The sequence below is a fragment of the Panulirus ornatus genome, chromosome 58 (genome assembly GCF_036320965.1).
Source record: "Panulirus ornatus isolate Po-2019 chromosome 58, ASM3632096v1, whole genome shotgun sequence".
In the NCBI taxonomy this organism is placed as follows: Eukaryota; Metazoa; Arthropoda; class Malacostraca; order Decapoda; family Palinuridae; genus Panulirus; species Panulirus ornatus.
The window spans coordinates 11,604,085-11,624,288 of record NC_092281.1 but is presented as its reverse complement, the minus strand read 5'-3'; the positions used below and the strand labels follow the sequence as shown (position 1 = coordinate 11,624,288).

The 20,204-nt window shown below is 47.1% G+C and overlaps 1 protein-coding gene across 8 annotated transcripts in view; it reads right to left on the bottom strand.

The window, feature by feature from the left end:
* The window catches only part of Gyg (glycogenin 1), an 83,117-nt gene that overhangs the window by 24,507 nt on the left and 38,406 nt on the right, over positions 1–20,204 (bottom strand). For 2 of the 8 annotated variants that reach the window (XM_071695183.1, XM_071695187.1), the window contains exon 1: positions 247–403. The exons of 4 other annotated variants lie outside the window; for them this stretch is intronic. In XM_071695183.1, coding sequence (XP_071551284.1) covers position 247 — 1 coding nt within the window. In that variant the 5' untranslated portion in view covers positions 248–403. Of the gene's footprint in view, positions 1–246; positions 598–3,905; positions 3,958–20,204 lie in introns of those variants that run through there. 2 more of the 8 variants (XM_071695188.1, XM_071695191.1) reach the window with 2 other exon arrangements.

The following is a 20,204-nucleotide window of genomic DNA, read 5'->3' as shown; positions in this document are numbered from 1 at the left end:
TCCTACCGCTGGCGGTGCGATAATGCAGGATCTACAGGAAATTCCTCACTTTACCTTCACTATGGTCTTACAACCATCCAAATCTGGCTTGCCACCTCCACTCACACCTGTCTCGGAACGATTCACACGCATCCAACCCACAAAACAACACATACGGCACTAGTTTCACAAAATACTCTCAATGAAACAAGTTGACTCAAGGTGCAAACAGCTTCACTTAGAACACTTATTTAAAGTCCACAGTACTTGTGTGTGTGTGTGTTGCAGAGTTCAGGAGCGACCAGAGCTGGACTTGTGCACACGTCCTTAAACGAACGGTGTCGCCGGCCGACTGGGAAGAAGCGATGAGCCCCAGCCTACATCACGGCCAGGCAGCCATGGTGGGGCGGAGCCAACCGCATAACCCCCACGCCCTCTCATTGGTCCTTCCATCTGATGACTTGAATGCCCTCCCTAGTACTGGCTAATGTCCCCAGTCAAGGTGATGACAAACACATGAAACATGAGGGACGGGGCTGTGGTGGTATGTTCTGTTAGTCGGTATTTGTATGACAACCGGCCTTACTATACCGATGCAACATCATGCACTTACAGTCTTACGTAAGCCTCTCCCTCTCTGTCTTGTATTTAACGGCCCTCCCACTGGCGTGAACGATGGTGTCACTATTCACACGATTTATATATATAAATGGATGGTATTTGACAACAGCAACGGAGTTGATAGTCATGCAAGTAAACCGGACAGGGTTTTCAGTGGTTTATTACAGAGGTTGGAGAGCCTGACCTCAACCAACAATGAGATAAATGGGCTGCCGTCCTTACAGGTGTTGCCACCTCTCACGCTTGGCACCACAGTCCTCAGCTCCTACTGCCCTTCACACTGCACCCTGTATACCAGTATTAAGGAGCAACGCACACCTAGGCATATTTCTTAAGTATGTGTGTTTCACAGCAAGCGAATGACACATCACATTAAAGCAGCTCATAGCGATGATAAGCATTTATAGGTCAAGTACTGAATCCATAAACACGTGTGAGTCGCTGATCATGCGACCGTGGCGGGCGTAAGATCAATCCGACTTTATATTGTTTTATAGTCAATATTTGCTACAGTTGCTGCACATGATGAATCAGATATTGTCATCCTCCACAGCCAGGGAAAACTCGGGATATGACATCCTCCTATGCACGGTATAGCATGAAACATCAAACATGGAAGGATCTTGAAAAAGCAACACAATGTAAGAATATACAAGGTTGACCAGGTAGGCTATTTGGAGATGCTATGATAATCCCATAAAACCTCAAACAATATTCCCTTTTTTGTGGGCTTTCATCCCCTGATGAACAGGACGCAATCTCATAACATCGTTACCTTTCTCGACTATCTACAGGACCCGGTGCCAGCTCGTTCTCAAAGCATGTCTGTTAATTTCCCACTCGCCAAGATGGCATCCCCTGGGTCGTCATGGCGATAAGTCGCTTCTGCTATCTCTAGTCCAGGTCGGTCCTCCGCGTCAACTTCACAAAACACCCTCATAAATATTAGTGGCATCTCATTATATGTCTGACCTCCATACATTGGCACAGATAAGAACTTGACATTCATTTGGTTACAGTCTTCACGTAAACTGTCCTCTGATATCCTAATACTGTATGTGACGTGGCGAGTCACTGTATAAAGTTTCTCGGTTTTGTAAATATATATATATATATATATATATATATATATATATATATATATATATATATATATATATATATATATATATATATATACAGCATGTTTGTGTTTCTTACCTGACTCCGTCTACTCGAAGAAATACCGCGAGTGAAAAGTCACCTCTGGTGAGACTATCCTTGCGATAACAGGCTACATTTCCCTGCTACTGGAAGTAGCGCTGCCTTTGGCTGCAGAAGTCTTCAGAAAAACTGGGAGTTTCCTAGAAACTAACCCTGAAGCAAATGGAGACTCTTTTGAAAGTGCTTTAATTTCGAAGTTGAAATGTTATACACAGGTAAAAATTCCAAAGACGTAATGAAATAAAGGCAACATCTGGCGCTGCATGAGTGGCTTGGCGTTACATGTGTCCAAGACAAAGGTTAAAAAGAGCTCATGTTTATGCTTCAACACCTTATGTAACGCTGTCTCCACGCAGCAGTGACTCACTGTGAACGTGTGTGTTGCGGCCGTAGACATGCGTACGACAGTTCTCCCGCTCTCCAACCAGTCCCCGCTGCCGGACGTACGCAACTCACACACACACACACACACACACTAACTACGCACGCACGTGGCAGCGGATCTGCACGTGTGAGGAGTTTGCATTACACCAACGATTGTGGATTCTGCTTGACCATCACCGAAATAAAAGGAAAACGCTGTAGGACAGTAGATGACCCTACCATCTTGGATCACCGGGAAGTCTCCTACACAACAAGTAAACCCCAGGGAAACGGCTGCGGTAAAATGCTGGATATCAATCAATATTTGGAGGTGGACCCTGAACGCAGTCGGACCCTGGTGATGGCTCGTGGTACCAGCCAGACCTTGCGTATACGTGATTCATACTGAACTAACGTACGGCAACTTTTCAATATATACATATATATATATATATATATATATATATATATATATATATATATATATATATATATATATATATATATATGGTAACAAGAAATAGCCTATGCACTAGTGTACTGGCTAACGCTGCCGCTCTTTTATGTTACGACAAAGGAAGGAAGAATGGACATTGTAACAGCTGGAAGCCACGTCACATCAGGGGATGTACAATATCTTTGCCTTATCAAGCTTTGATCATGAATTCAATTTCAAAGGTTACCAATGATGATTCAGTCCTATTGTTACAACTCTACCTAACATGACACATTCTGTTCTAAAATCATAACTGTAAAAGTAAACTAGATGTGTTATAGTGCGCTGGCGCCGTTATAATTTCATCCCCTAAGGTCAAAAAAAAAAAAATAAGGTCATTCATGTTAAGACGAGTTTTTGAGGAGGCGGACCAGAAAGCTGGTTGGCAAGTGGCTGGTGAGCTACCGGTATGGAGGTCTATGCTTGGCTGGCTGAGGTAGCGGAGGGAAGAATAGATAACCGAGTTTATGAATTATTCTGTTCAAACAGGTTTCAAAGATGTCTTCATTGCATGAGACGCTGTGGGTTCCACTAAAATAAAACCGAGAATTTTTCCTCCGTCCAGTACAATTGTTGTTGGCAAAATTTTATACAAATGATTATATGTTTGTTGCCGGCTGACGCAAGACAAGAAACCAATGGTTGGCCAAAACGACCATTTTCATACGTCAGGCAGAGACGTAATATTATTTATTGTGAATGGTTGTCCACATTTATGATGATAGGCTCTATCTGCAACCCACAATCTCTCTGGCAAGGAAGATATTCTTAGAATTACATAATTAGTCGGTTTTCCAGTGTCCTTGCATGACGGCGAATCACACTGTGACCTCCAGCCAAGTAAGGGTAATAACCCACTGCAAGCGATATATATATATATATATATATATATATATATATATATATATATATATATATATATATATATATAAATGTTAAACTCACACCACTGTCCTGGTGATGTTAACACGTTACATCCTGAACGTCATGCAAATAATATCAATGGGGTAAATTCTTCATGTTCACCTGCTACGTTTAACCTCATACAGGCGATATTCGGAGATCATATCCCTAACACCGAGCTCTAGCGATATTTATGAATAATAAATAAATAAACATATATATATATATATATATATATATATATATATATATATATATATATATATATATATATATATACACGACTGGGTTGGTGTAGGCTGGAGGGTAGCTTAGGGGTCAGGGGGTACACCACACATACCACTGGTGGCGGCCTGGTGGCTGCTCCAGCCTGGTCCTGGTCGGGGTGGGTGTTGTGCCCACACTGAGCCTACCACACCAGACCAATGACAGAGCTGGTCTCAGCCGGCCGGGAGGGAGGGGAGTTAAGAGTACACAGACGCCTTATGATCATCGTGGGTGGGGAAGGGTGAGGACGTCCGACCCTCACCCACCCAAATCCCAGCTACCAGCGCCCTTGATCAAGAGACGACCTACAGGGACTTCCAGTTATATATATATATATATATATATATATATATATATATATATATATATATATATATATATCAATAATGATATGACCGTTGAAGCTAACCATACCTTTCATATTTAGCTTATGTAAATATCAATACATTGGGGTTTAGGGAATGTTGTGATCCATATCAATGAAATAACCTTTAGATCTTTATTGATATTATTTTCATCGTCACTTTTAATGTTGCTGTTTTCCTTCAGGCATAATTTCATACATAAAAGAAACGCTAAACCTGGGTTTGGGTAAAGTGACGCTCATACCGCCCTATAGCACACGGGAATGTCGTCTGTGTCCCAGTGTACCCAGGTAGTGGGTACGGAAACCAGGTAGTGGGTACAGATCTCATCAACAGGAGTCTATATGATGAACCATGAAATATATATCTTCAGGGCCACAGACAGCAGGGGTACGAATGAACCCACGGTCCTTTGGTCTCTTGAATAGTATCATTATAAGACTTTTTGTGAATTAACTGCCATATTTACATTTCCAGTGTTGTTGCTGTTACTTTACGGACACGACCGGTGGACGTGGCCAGCTTCCTGTGTGCTGCAGGAGCCTCACAAGGATACGAGGGACTTCTTATGCAGTAAGGTTTTTGATTTTTATCCGCCGGGGAGAAGGGGGGCAGTGTGTGTGTGTGTGTGTGTGTGTGTGTGTGTGTGTGTTCATATATTCATCCGGGCAACGGACCTGATCTTACGCTTAATCTGTAACATTTTGTAGAACGGCAATTCGTATATTGTTTCATAATCTTAACGTACAGTGAAATCTGCCTGGCACTGTCGTGTGTAAACCTCTCGATACCATTGAACTCCCGACTCGCCATTGAACTCCCGACTCGCCATTGAACTCCCGACTCGCCATTGAACTCCCGACTCGCCATTGAACTCCCGACTCGCCATTGAACTCCCGACTTACTCGCGATCATCTTCGTTAGTTCATGATGGCCTGAACCTTCACACAGCAGCCAAGTTCAGGGAGATGTGCGGCCAAGCCAAGAACACTTCATCTTCCCCGGGGGGGGGGAAAGAGAAATGATAACATCTGACGTCCTGCTCTACTACGCTCGTGAACACAACGCGGGTGAGACAGAGAGAGAGAGAGAGAGAGAGAGAGAGAGAGAGAGAGAGAGAGAGAGAGAGAGAGAGAGATTCTCAAACCTAAAGATTTCTCAGTATATATCTGGGGCATCGTAGCCGAGTGTCGCACCGGTGTAACTTAAAAAAGTCAGTAGTGGTAGTGATCCTTAGCCGTACTCTTGTACTCAAGGAGTTAATGTGTGGGAGAAGTCCCAAGGTAAGCGTGGGAGAGGTCCCAAGGTAAGTCTAGGTCCTCAGCCTTCACAGCGTGGGAAGAGCTGGATGAGCGGAGCTGCTGACGGAGGCTGGAGACACTCACGGTCCATCTCCCAAGCCGTGGGAGCTGAGCTCATCCTCCCTAACCGGGTAACTCAAAAGCACGACAAAATATGATCCTTATGCAGTTGTTGTTCTCGTGTGATCAGCTTTACCCACAAGAGACTGACCGAGCGACTGTATGGAGTGGATCAACAAACGAAAGGTGGAGGAAATGCCTTTGCCTCGCCGTTGGTGCTCGTAGGGAGGAACGTCTACGTCAGATCATTTAGAGTTGTCCTTGCAGATCTTGGCAATCTCCACACGGCCAAGATTTACTCAGGAAACGTCCCGTTACCTGACGCAAGTGAAACGACATCACAAAACAGCGAGTGAGAACTCAAGACATCCCCGTAGCAGAGGAGGGAGGTTTTGCTCATTCCGGCTGTGTTAGCAACACTGTTCGGGGCGAGGGAGGAACACAAGCTGTGCAGACTTTCTTTTCTTTTCCCAGTCAGCTTTAATCATCCATCTCTCTGAAGTTTAATGTTCTACGATCATTACTGTACCACATAGTTGTATACTACGATTATATAAGGTAAATATTACTGAGGAATTTTTTCACACCCTATATATATATATATATATATATATATATATATATATATATATATATATATATATATATTATATATAATCAATGGGGTATGCAGAAGACAAGTCATATAATAGTATGGGTCATAAAATGAGTCATAATAAGCATAAACACCTCAGAGCCACGTGTGGTATATACCGCCAGTAAACATAGGTGTGACTCCTGGGAGACGTGACATCATACTTTTGTTTCTAAATAAGTCAAGTGTGTTGCAAGGTGGCGTCACACCGCCACTGGCGTCACCGGGGAGGAGGAGGGAGGGGCAACGTCACAGTAAAGGTATTAGCTCTTATCCCAACTGTCACAGACACTAGACTACTCCTGAAATGCTAACTTTACTGAAGGAGAAATGATCGTGTATGTTTCCTTCTTCTTCTTCGTCTTCTTCTGTCTTTGCATATTCATCTTAAAGACGTGAGTTATATAGACAAGATTACTCCATCATCCTAGCAGTTCAACTGGGATGCGGTTTTTCTGTTAATCCCAAGGCGTCACATATTATGACCCCTGTTGAGGGGTGTGGTGTGAGGTTATAGACGAACGACTGTAAACGGTTTTTAACGGTTTTAACGGTCGGATGTCTGACGGTTACATAAAGACACACTCATTTCTTTCAGAAGGATATTATTGAAATCTAAGATACAAACTCCGTGTACAGTCACTGATGCCTTGGTACTACAGGTTGCAACAGCTGAATCTGTGGTACTACAGGTTGCAACAGCTGAATCTGTGGTACTACAGGTTGCAACAGCTGAATCTGTGGTACTACAGGTTGCAACAGCTGTATCTGTGGTACTACAGGTTGCAACAGCTGTATCTGTGGTCCTACAGGTTGCAACAGCTGTATCTGTGGTACTACAGGTTGCAACAGCTGTATCTGTGGTTCTCTGATAACTTTCATAATACCAGAGACAGACAGAGAGAGAACCACTGTTGATACAAATGTGTAAAAGTACACTGGATTTACCGTAACGGTTTACAACGCTTAAGGGCGACAGTACGACCCTCGGGTATGACGGTAAGACCCTTGAGCACGACGACACGACTCTTGGGTATGCTGGAGTGGCCTTTCTTTCCCAGACTTAACGTTAAAGGTCAGGTCAAAGACCAGGCCATGATGACCCAAAGATCGTACCGTCGTGGGCAAGGATCGTTCGTATCGTCGTGCTCAAGGGTCGTACTGTCGTGGTCAAGGGTTGTACCGTCGTGCTCAAGGGTCGTACCGTCATGGTGGTCAAGGGTTGTACCGACGTGCTCAAGGGTCGTAACATCGTGCTCTTCGGTCGTACCGTCGTGGTCAAGGGTCGTACCGTCGTGCTCATGGGTCGTACCGTCGTGGTGGTCAAGGGTCGAACCGTCATGGTGGTCAAGGGTCGTACCGTCGTGCTCGAGTCGTACCGTCATGGTGGTCAAGGGTCGTACCGTCGTCGTGGTCAAGGGTCGTACCGTCGTCGTGGTCAAGAGTCGTGCCTTCGTCGTGGTCATGAGTCGTGCCTTCGACTACACATCTCCCATCATGACTACCCTCACCGTATACAATATGGCGGCCTCGCCCGCTACACGTGACCCTCTTGGCCGCCGGGTAAGACGACGACACGCATTTGGCCGCGGTGGGGCCAAAGTGGGGGGGGGATCATCACGGGGGGACCGCGTGGTCTCTCGTGACTCGCGCTACCGGGTATTTTCGTCCCTTGGGAAGGGGAGGGGAAGGGGAGGGGGTGCCGAGGGAGAGACATTGCCGCCCTAGAAAACCTAAAAGTGGAAGCTGAGGAGCGACCGACCCGCCTCCGTCATGTCTCGCACCGTTTACCGTCCTCCATGTTCCTGTGGACGGCAGTGCGCAGGCGCGGCCTCAGGCAGTAGTAGTAGTAGTAGTAGTAGTAGTAGTAGTAGTAGTAGTAGTAGTAGTAGATGTAGTAGTAGTAGTAGTAGTAGTAGTAGTTGTAGTAGTAGTAGTAGTAGTAGTAGCAGTAGTAGTAGTAGTAGTAGTAGTAATAGTAGTCGGACTGAAAGTGGCTTTCGGGTATCGGGGCCAAATGTTCAGGAAGGTGCGAGGTCTGCATGGGATGGAAAGAATTAGATCGATGTGGTATATGGGGGGCGACGTCCTATCGATAGGATGAATCATGACAGAAGAAGTAATCAGGGTAAACCATGGAATAATGTATATGGCTTGCTTATGGATGAAGCGGGCGGGGAGGCTCTGGTTTCAGAACATTAAACATGAAAGCAATGACTGGACGTGTGCAAGTGGGGTCCAATGTTCGTTTGTTCCCGACGCTACTCTGCAATAAGATAGAAACAGAAAGAATTAACAGGTCCTGGTAAACGATTAAAATATATATATATATATATATATATATATATATATATATATATATATATATATATATATATATATATATATATATATATATATATATATATATATAAGCATATTTCTCTAGCGAACAAACGATCAGCAAATGTTCAAATTATGAAACAGGGGAAAAAAAAGTCCCAGAGTGTGAAATGATCAGCTGATCACAGTAAACAGACTCCCATGGTGGGGATCAGCTGAGTGAGGGAAACATACACGAGAGACGGACGTGTGTGTGTGTGTGTGTGAGGTGGGGGAGGGAGTAGTTAGATTCATGTTTCCCAGAATTCACTTGGCACAACACTGTTCTAAATGATGGCTTCCTCCTCCTCTCCTGCGTGGGAGTGGACCTGGGAACGTGTGTGTGTGTGTGTGTGTGTGTGTGATAACCCATTTGTTTACGTGGGGAAGGGGGTTTCACCGTGCATCTCTCCTGTCACAGGTTTCCTTGATTTTCTTCCGTTCTCTTCATTCATTTCTTCTCCCATCATGTTCCTCTGGCCCATGACGTTATTGCTCTATGAGCAACCATGAAGACTTCTTCTTTATGATGTTTTCTTTGGATTAGTTTCCGTTGTGTGTTCTTGTTGACAGATGACTTCTGTTTGAGAGAACTGTTGTGTTGATATTGGCAAGTCTGTTGTAACGTGGGCTGTACACCTCTCCCTCTGGCTCAGCTCTCGTACTAACTAACACCTTAAGTACGACGGTGCAACCCTTACACATGACGGTACGACCCTTACACATGACGGTACGACCCTTAAGAACGACGGGGTACGACCCTTGAGCACGATGGCACAACCCTTGATCACGACGGTGCGACCCATGGGCATGACGCTCTGGTATCTGGCCTTAAACCAGTAGGTGTTTCGTGAACATACACACACACACACCAGGACATACACCTGTACTCAGCCACAGAAAGAAAATGCACGTACGTATGTACATATATACCTCAGAACCCCCAGACTGTGAACACAGATACGAGCCACAGACTAAACATAGCCACCACCACACACGATGATAAAGTGATCAAAAGTATAGAGAATGGGTTCTGTGGTGGATAAGGTCTTTCCCCAGCAGACCACACCCAGACCACTCGAGGTACGTGACGAGGTGGTGCCATTCCCTGTATATCAGGGATACCGAGAGAGCCTGTCTGTACACCAAGCGTGACAATCTTAGCATTGTTTCGAACCCCTCGAGCCACCGTAACGAAGAGGTTTCCTAACAAGTAACACATCAAGAATGCCATTTGCTGTCTCTCGTCTCCTCAACTGTTGCTGTACGTTTAGTGCCTTCCAAAGACATCACAATGGAAATAACATCAACTTCGAAACTGTTACATATAGATATTGCTCCCACGTAACAGAGGTTCCTAGCTATAGCATTACTAGCGGAAATAAGCTATTTAAGCTGTGTACGTCTAACATTATCATCTCTCCCATCTTCACCTGCCTTTTCCCAGGTTCGTGAAGCCTCTGACCTCGTCAAGCGGCAGGTTGCCACACTCTCTCCATGTCACACGGAACCTACCAGAGAGGGAGAGTGAGTCCTTGGCCGGAGGTTCTATGTGTTAAAGACGGTACCCTGCTGAGCCCTGGGTCCTACACACCTGTTGGTCAGGGCTAGAGGTGTATCGAAGGAGAATAATAGTTCCATGTCACTGGTGTGGCTTATATGGTTGAAGTCAGGGCTAAGTGTAATGCAGTCGATAGAACCACTACTTAGGATAATACCAAAGTCATTAGTGTAAATAGTGATTAAGAGAAGTAACACTCGGCAAGGCACTGTGTTATGCGATTACCATATGGTCGTTGGCATCTCATGAGTGAGCCATTGTGATGTCTGTTTCTTCCCCTACATGGCTAAACTCTGGAACCCTTTACCTTCTCATGTCTTTCCGAACCTAATCCTTTTCGAAAAGACTAGCTTTCCAACGTCTCAAACACTCGCCGCGTAATCCCACTCTCACGTCCCTTACTCTTCTTCAAAGTCTGGCCTTATGGGGGGCTGCTTCCCTCCACGACGCTTCGAGGCACGTCACGTTAGTTTGGCTTCGGCAGCATGGACAACATTTCACAGTAACCCAGCCAGATGCTTCGTGTGTACAAAAGATACAGTAGAAAACAAAGCAACCCTCTTTTGTTGCGAGCATAACGATTGCTCTTCAAAACACGAAAAAAAAATGTCGGAGCTCTCACTCATTACGTGTTTAAACTAGTGATTTACGACAGGGAACTTTTCAACAGTTCCAGGATATTCCTGACTATATATCTGTATCATGATACCAGTATACGTTGTGGTATCAGGGAGCAACATCCTCGTGGGAGACGGTCTTCAGGGAGGACATCACCCTGTTGCCGGGCGACGCCAAACACCACAAGAGCCACTTCCCACGGTAATGGTCGCAGCACGCACATACTCCACCCTCTGCATACACGCACTCGGCCCTCGGCAAGCACACACTCGGCCCCTCGGGCCACACACACAATTCGGCCGTCGTCACGCAAACACTCGACACTCAGCACGCCCACACTAAGCCCTCTGGACACACACACACACACACACACACACACACACACACACACACTCAGCCCTCTGGGTAGACAAACACACTCAGCCCTCTGAACACACTCACACTCAGCCCTCTGGACACACACACACACACATACACACGGCCCTCTGGACACACACCCACAACCAGTCACAAGGCCACATCGGCAAACACGCTAATGACTATAACTCCTCTTTCCATTACCTTTTTCTCTGTACAATATAAAAATTTCACATCTGGGTTGTATTATTCAATAAAGAATCCAAAAATATAATGGAGGAAGGGCGGGGTTTAAGGTCCTGGGCGAGTTAGGGACTGTGTGGAAGGTGGGGGACAGTATCTTCAAGGACACAGAATGAACCCAAGATCATCCAGCCAGAAGGTATTACGATGAATACTTACCCCCCCCCCCCAAAAAAAAAAAGAGTATTTTACGTCTGTTTATCAGACATACAGAACTCTGCCACATTCCGGAGTTTTTCTCATCTCCCAAGTTAGCCAGACAGGTAGGATCCCTCCGTGGACATCCATCATTCTAAAGTACGATACACACAATATCCAGCAGCTTGCCACCAGATCTTTGTCCCTTAACTGCTAGACGACTGCTCCACTGATCAACGTTTCTCTCCCTAACTTAATAAATACCACAGGTATCGGAAAACAGGGTAAGTATCCCCCCTTTTTGAAATCAACTGCCCCAAAATCTCTCGGGTGGCTACACCCCGATCCCCAAGCGACCCAGTGAAAGATTTGGGGTAACACAGGCACTGTCAACTCCACACAACCCCAGTCGTGTGGTAACATCCTCCTCTATCAACCCGCTACCTCGTCATCTTCCTAGACTTTATCTAAAGGCAACCTAGAGAGAGACGCAAGGCCTCCGCGGCTCTCATCCTCACTGACTTCACCAAAACGTTCGACCCAGACAGGAAAATCTCAATCACCAACAGAGCCATTACGCTATACACAACTCTCCTTCCATGGCTTCCAGACTACGTCAGTGAGCGTCGCCAGGCTGGGAGGTTCCCGAGGGTCCATCTCCACCTTCGGGTCCCCTCACCTGTGGCGTCCCGCAGGGCACAACACTGGGGCCCTTGTGTTTTCTCATTGTTATAAATGATGTGCCCTGATGGAGGAACCTGCTCGAGGGAAGTACGTGAACGACTCCACCATTGGTGTGAGGGTCGAGAACAGCTTTCATGGCCGTATCGACCAGACAGCTAGCTGGCCTGCCAGGCGGGACGGCAACATCAGCTTACACCAGCAGCCGTGACGGAGGGCTGGTCTCTCCTGTAGAAGGCCTGGGGGGGAAGGGAGTGTACGGGGGTACTACTGCAGTAGTCACCAACCTGTCTCGTTCCACTCCAGGGGCATGCAACACCACCTGACACCCTCCACCCCCACATCCCATATTCTCTCTCTCTCTCTCTCTCTCTCTCTCTCTCTCTCTCTCTCTCTCTCTCTCTCTCTCTCTCTACTTTTCCACACCTCTCTCTACTTACCTCTCTGACCATAGCTATTCTCCAACGGCGCCAAACCAACAAATATTTCTCTTAAAATATCGGTACAATGAAGTTAATTTGCATATTCTGCATGGAGGATTACTGGACGAATAACACCAGTTATTCAACAAGTGTATATGTTAATATGTAGGTCTCACCATGTTAAAATTATGTAAATATGTTAAGTTGCTTGACCTACTTTATATGACTCTAATAAGCAAAATCAATAATGTGTTATAATTTTAACCTACTTTCCAAAATATACCTTTACATTACTATTACTGAGAAATCTTAAGACGGGGACTTTAATATGTTCGTATGCATGTATGCAAAGTTAAAATGAGAAAATTTAACCATAGTTTCGCATGTGACGAATTTATCACTTATATTCATATAAAGTTTATATCAACCTTACAACCTAGCTGATATGTTAACATTCTGTTGTTAATGCCGTCTACTATGTCAACATGCCAGTATGATAAGTTAATATACCACTGTATCATACTATGTCAACATGCCAGAATATTATGCTATGCCTACAAACCAGTATAAAATGCTGAATGAACACGCTAGTATAATATGCTTTACTTAAACGCAAGATAGGTTAAAATGCTATGTTAACGCGCTTGCGTGTTAACATGCAATGTTAAAGTGGCAGGATGTAAATTTCGTAAAGTAATGCCACTATACTAACGGCGTCTGGGCATTTAACGGGTGTGCATTTGTTTTCTTAACGAAATGGGATGTTAAATGTCAGGTGGTTGATTTAAATGATTTCCATTCGCAATAGCTTAAGTTTTGGGAGCATTCAGCATGTAATGTGTGTGAGAGAGAGAGAGAGAGAGAGAGAGAGAGAGAGAGAGAGAGAGAGAGAGAGAGAGAGAGAGAGAGAGAGAGAGAGAGAGAGAGAGAGAGAGACGCGCGTGGCGCTGACCGCATATCTAGTGCGTGTTTCGTATCACTGACGTTAGCTGCCGCCAAAGACGGCATAGGTGTCACTCCCGGGTTCACCCGGGGCTGCTCGCTGCCAGTCATCCAGCAACGGTTTTTGTCTTATTCCATTCTTGGTAAAATTGCGAGACACAAAACAAATGAAAGTCTTCCTATCATTCTGGCGAGGCTCTCTTTGTGTATTTCTCGATAGATACACGATCATAGTGCTATTGTATCCAAGACATTCCTGGAGATTGTACCTTATTTAGAGAGAGAGAGAGAGAGAGAGAGAGAGAGAGAGAGAGAGATTAACCAATACACGTGATGTTGACACTGAAGGATGTAATGTTGACGCCGTCGCGAGCTGGCATCTTGACCAATAAAAGAGTTGCCATGCAGCGGTTTTTCCCTCACCCGGCATCTGGCCACCGTCAGACGTCTCCCCTACTTTACTCCACTTAGCTACCACTTCGCCTCCCTTTCATCTCTTGTCTCTCACTATATCCCTCATTCGTTCCTGCTCTGATAACTCCTATCCTACTTCTCTTCCTTGTCTTATATACATCAAAGAACTTTCACCATTTCGTCACTGGCTTCCGTTTTCTATTGCCGCCTGTTTGCACTTTCCCGTCCCACAATCTTTCTTGTTTACTTATCTTCCTTTCACCTATATATTCAAAGTCTTTCACTGAAAAGTCTCCTCCTCCTCCATACCCTCTCTCTCTCTCTCTCTCTCTCTCTCTCCCTCACGTGATTAGTGACAATGCGTCTCCCTCCCTCTCTCCCCTCCGGCAATGCCTCCAGTCTCCCCTACCACTACCAGGGGTTACATAAGAGGCGGGCCAATCCCCCGCCCTCCTCCCCCGGCTCTGTTTATAGCCCTGCATGCACTCTCCTCCTCCCTCAGCCCAGGCACAAGCGATTGCTTGAGTCGATCCCTACTGACAGGCCAGACCTCCGGCCGCCGCCGAACGCGTCCCCTAGGCGTGGGTGGGGTCTTGAGGCGGGGAAAACTCGTGTGCCAGGCAGGTCTGTCATTACCTGATCCTCACCCCTCTTCCTCCTTCTCCTCCTCCTCCCCTTTCCTTTGTTATCGTTTACTCCCCCACTTGGCCAGCCTTGGAATGGCCGAGCTCCCTCCTCCCCCACTTGGCCAGCTCTGGAATGGCCGAGCTCCCTCCTCCCCCACATGGCCAACCAGGGGAGGGCCGAGCCACCTCCTCCATCGATTGAACTTCGCACGTGTGGGTTTGTGCGGGCTGTGCGGGCCTTGCTGGGGCGACCTCCAGATATAAAGGGGGATGGAAGCCAGATGCTGGGGCGACACCAGTCATGCAGGAGAGGGAAGAGGAGCCTGGATGCTGGGGTGATCCCACACCTACGGGGGAAGGTAGCCTGATGCTGGGGTGACATGTAGGAGGAGGGGAGATAACCAGGGTGTTGAGGGTGACTCCAAACCTACGGGTGGGGAGGAGGGAGCCAGTTGCTGGGGGCTGGCGGCTGCCTAGCAACGGTGCAGCCCCTCCCTCCCTCCCTCCCTCCTCCTGACCATATACACCAGCGGGACCGGAGCTCCCCAGCGCCCCCTTCTACGGCGTAACGGGAGCGGTAGTGGTGACGGGCGTTACCGAGGTGGGCGTGACGTAACGCCGCGGCTCAGGCATAACCCAGGATATCCTGGTAACAGCCGCCCAGCAAACGAGAAGGCATGAGTCGCCTAGCAAGGCCAGCAGACAAACAAGCAAAATTCGTTCACCCAGGCAAGTAGACATAGAGGCAACAGCCGCCCAGCCAGACATGCAGACAACTGCGCTTAACACGTCCTGCAGACAACTGCGCTTAACACGTCCGGCAGACAACTGCGCTTAACACGTCCTGCAGACAACTGCGCTTAACACGTCCTGCAGACAACTGCGCTTAACACGTCCTGCAGACAAGCAGGCAACAGCCGTCCAGCCAGGCCAGCAGACAAGCAGGCAACAGCAGAAAGAACAGTAGAAGTAAACACTAGTGCAACCATCACCAACAACTCCATCAATATCATCAGCTCCTCCAACACACACACACACACACACACACACACACACACACACACACACACACACACACACACACACACACACCAACAGTATCACCAACACCAACCCTACCACGATCACCATCACCACCGCCACCAGTTTTCGCAAACATCAGCAGCTTTTCCACCAGCACCATCTCCACCAAGACCAGCAACTTCCCCAACATCACCAGCTCCAACGCTACCAACATCCCCACCACCACCACCACCTACTAGCAGCAGCTCCACCAACATCCACACCACCAACACCACCTACCAGCAGCAGCTCCACCAACATCCACACCACCAACACCACCACCTACCAGCAGCAGCTCCATCAACATCCACACCACCACCACCACCTACCAGCAGCAGCTCCACCAACATCCACACCACCACCACCTACCAGCAGCAGCTCCACCAACATCCACACCACCACCAACACCACCACCTACCAGCAGCAGCTCCATCAACATCCACACCACCACCACCACCTACCAGCAGCAGCTCCACCAACATCCACACCACCACCACCACCTACCAGCAGCAGCTCCACCAACATCCACACCACCACCAACACCACCACCTACCAGCAGCAGCTCCACCAACATCCACACCACCAACACCACCACCTACCAGCAGCAGCTCCACCAACATCCACACCACCACCAACACCACCACCTACCAGCAGCAGCTCCACCAACATCCACACCACCACCACCACCTACCAGCAGCAGCTCCACCAACATCCACACCACCAACACCACCACCTACCAGCAGCAGCTCCACCAACATCCACACCACCACCATCACCTACCAGTAGCAGCTCCACCAACATCCACACCACCACCATCACCTACCAGCAGCCGCTCCACCAACATCCACACCAACAGTAAGAGAAACAGCATCTCATGTGGGGTCGCCAGACGGTAGGTTGCCTCGCAGGCACTTTCCAGCTAGGATCATGAACACTCCCCCACCACCTTACCCCCAAGAACCTTACGTAACTCATAACGACACCCTTGGATAACTACCCTACAGACGCCTACAGAGACCAAAATCCATTCCTTAACAACCCCCCAGGAGAGACATCCATAGCTTGAGTGCCCTCCGGGAAAAGCAATTCGAGTCTGAATGATTCTCTCCCTCAACAGGGAGACCGTTTGGTGTGCTGTTACGTAACAAGGTTGGGCCTCACCAACACCGTTCAGTCTCCTAAGGGCGTGTGCGTGCCAGCACACACTCGCCTGGCAGAGGAGAAAGTACCTGAAGTGAGAGATAACACGGACTCAGAGAAAGGAGGTCATGCGAGACAAAACATTTTTTTTAAACTTTTGAGAGATTGGGCTTCGCGTTGGGCAGGAGGAGGAGCAGGAGGCGGAGGAGCAGGAGGCGGAGGAGGAGGAGGAGGAGGAGGAGGAGGAGGAGGAGGAGGAGGAGGCTGGGTGCCCTGCCAGATTGCAACTGAGAGACACTGTACATATGAGGTCGGTAGAGAGGCTAGGTCTTCGGGCAGGAGTAAAGAGGGGAGACTTCCTCCACTGAGAGAGAGAGTTACCTTCGGCGCTCTCGAAGCAAGTGTCGTACCACAGGGCTCAGTCCTGGGACCACTGCTTTTCTCGCTCTACGTAAGCGACTTACCAAGAGGACTGAACCTATAAGTGAATCCGGTTTTTTTCTTTTTCTTTTACCAGGTAACTCAGTCGTGGGCCAATTAGGGCCTCATGTTGTCTGTCTTTCTCACGTAAACTCATGTAATCATTATCGAACAGGATATAAGGTGTCGTAATCTGTGTGGGCAGAGATGCTGCTATGGAGAGTTACAGTGAGGGCAAACTGTCTGCTTCTGCCCATACTGAAATGATGTTCAAGCACACGAGAACCAAAGGTACTGTGCATATTGTCCCCACCATCTGTAAACCTTACAAAAGCAGAATGTCTCTCTCAAATTTGGTGACCGCACTTACTGAGGCACAAAGAACTAATAGAGAAGGTCTAGAGGAGGGGCAACTGAGATGGTTTCATCATAATGAAACCTGAGTTACTGTGAAGGTTACAGACCATATATCTCTCTCAACCATGAGAGAAAGAAGAGTCAGGGGTGACTTGATCAAAACTTTCAAGGTTATGATTTGGTCTGACGATATCAACGGTGAACATTTCTTCGAAAAAACTGCAAAGTTAGAGCAACTAAAGCCATAATAAGGAACTAAGTAAAGTGTTGGAAAAAAGACATAAAAAAACTGTATATCACAGAGCCCATATTAAACCACGGGTAACCTCTATCAACACTCCTATCACACTCTAGGCCCCTATCAACTTCCTATCAATATACAATGCACTTATCATCACAACTATGACCACCGGTGGATTTCTATAACGGTACCTTAACACTCATAGCGGTATCACAGCTTTCGTACTATGACACCGAGTACCACTTAATAGCATACCACGTACTGCCTCCAGTGCCCCGGGCGGGAGTAGTGAGAGAGTACACACCTCCTTTCCCCTCCCCCTCTCTTAGGGTGAATGGGTCCGTCCACGACTTTTCGCAGCCACCCCGCCAGAAGACGTTACGTAAGCGGACGTACCTCAGGGCGGGTGCCTGGCGCCCGGACGGTTTGGTTGGGGGTTGGGAGAGAGAGAGAGAGAGAGAGAGAGAGAGAGAGAGAGAGAGAGAGAGAGAGAGAGAGAGAGAGAGAGAGAGAGAGAGAGAGAGAGAGAGATAAGGTACGGTGGTCTGTGTATCTTTAGAGTGATGCTGTCTTACGTGAGGGTAGAAATGTACCAGCTATCACTCCATCTATATTCATCCATCTATCTTTGGAGTAACTCTATAAATAACATCCGGGACTTGGCTGCTACTATTTGCGAATATAAATTCTGGCTTAAGATGAAAACTACGTACGTGGGCAATTGGCATGAAGAGATATAGAGCGAAAGGAGAGAAAGCTGATAACTGTACCGTCAATTATGTCATATTCATGTCAAACCCAAACGTAAGGCCACGCATACCTCCACCCAGTTAAGTTATGAGCGCGTCTATTAGTACCAAGTTAAGGTACAACCCTGTATAAAGTTAAGGTACAACCTCGTTGTACCTACAGGTCGACCTTCTGGCTCCAAACTGCTGACGGTATATGAAGGTCGACCTTCTGGCTCCCTACTGCTGATGATATATGAAGGTCGACCTTCCAGCTCCCTACTGCTGATGATTATGAAGGTCGACCTTCTGGCTCCCTACTGCTGATGATATATGAAGGTCGACCTTCTAGTTCCCTACTGTTGATGATATATGAAGGTCGACCTTCTGGCTCCCTACTGCTGATGATATATGAAGGTCGACCTTCTAGTTCCCTACTGCTGATGATATATGAAGGTCGACCTTCCAGCTCCCTACTGCTGATGATTATGAAGGTCGACCTTCTGGCTCCCTACTGCTGATGATATATGAAGGTCGACCTTCTGGCTCCCTACTGCTGATGATATATGAAGGTCGACCTTCTAGTTCCCTACTGCTGATGATATATGAAGGTCGACCTTCTGGCTCCCTACTGCTGATGATTATGAAGGTCGACCTTCTGGCTCCCTACTGCTGATGATTATGAAGGTCGACCTTCTAGTTCCCTACTGCTGATGATATATGAAGGTCGACCTTCTAGCTCCCTACTGCTGATGATATATGAAGGTCGACCTTCTAGTTCCCTACTGTTGATGATATATGAAGGTCGACCTTCTGGCTCTCTACTGCTGACGGTATATGAAGGTCGACCTTGTGGTTGCGATCGCTGGAGACTTTTTTAAATGGCGGACATCCGGGAAAGACTGACACAGTTACCATGAGTCGCTATTCATACGGATGTGACCAAGGATGAGGCCAGGATACATGGATGGGTGACGGGTGAAGCCCTGGCTCCTTATTCCCTTGGAACACGGGATCTCAGGTGGTAGGAGGTGACAGTGGCGGGGATGGTGCAGTTACGACTTGCCGAGCTATGTGGGATGAGGTTCTAGTGATGGTTGGAGAGAGGCGAGTCGACCAGTGTGTAATGACTTATTTGTACGGCGAAGGAGCTTTATGTAAGTGAGTTCGCATCTCTGGAACACTTTCTATCATCATACAACGTAAATCTATGTATGATCTCCGAATTACCTACGTCCTCAGTCATTCTGTTTCGTTCATCCACCTGTTGTTAAGCTTATACTATTCATGTTCTTCCTCACATGTTTTTCAGTAAGTTTCTTATTCAGTTTCAAGTTATGTGGTGCAGTTGCTTTATCCCTAACTCTCACGAATAACTGACTGGTCACTGCCCACATCAACGTTGTTTTAAAAACTTAAAAGGCTGTGATCAGATCAACCCTAACTCTTCTTTCTTCCCACGCGAGCAAATCTAAATCCTCCAGCCTTTCCCTATAACTTCGCTGTCTTAATTCTGGTACCATCTGTATTGCCCCCCTCCTCTCACAGCTCTTTGCGCTTCTTAAGATGTGGTGACCAAAAACTTGAAAAAGCACATTCAAGTTTTGGCCTTACGGACGACATGAACAGCTTGCCAACTATTCCCTTATCAATATACTTGAAAGCTATTCTAGTACTTGCCAGCACACACAGTTTGTCCCA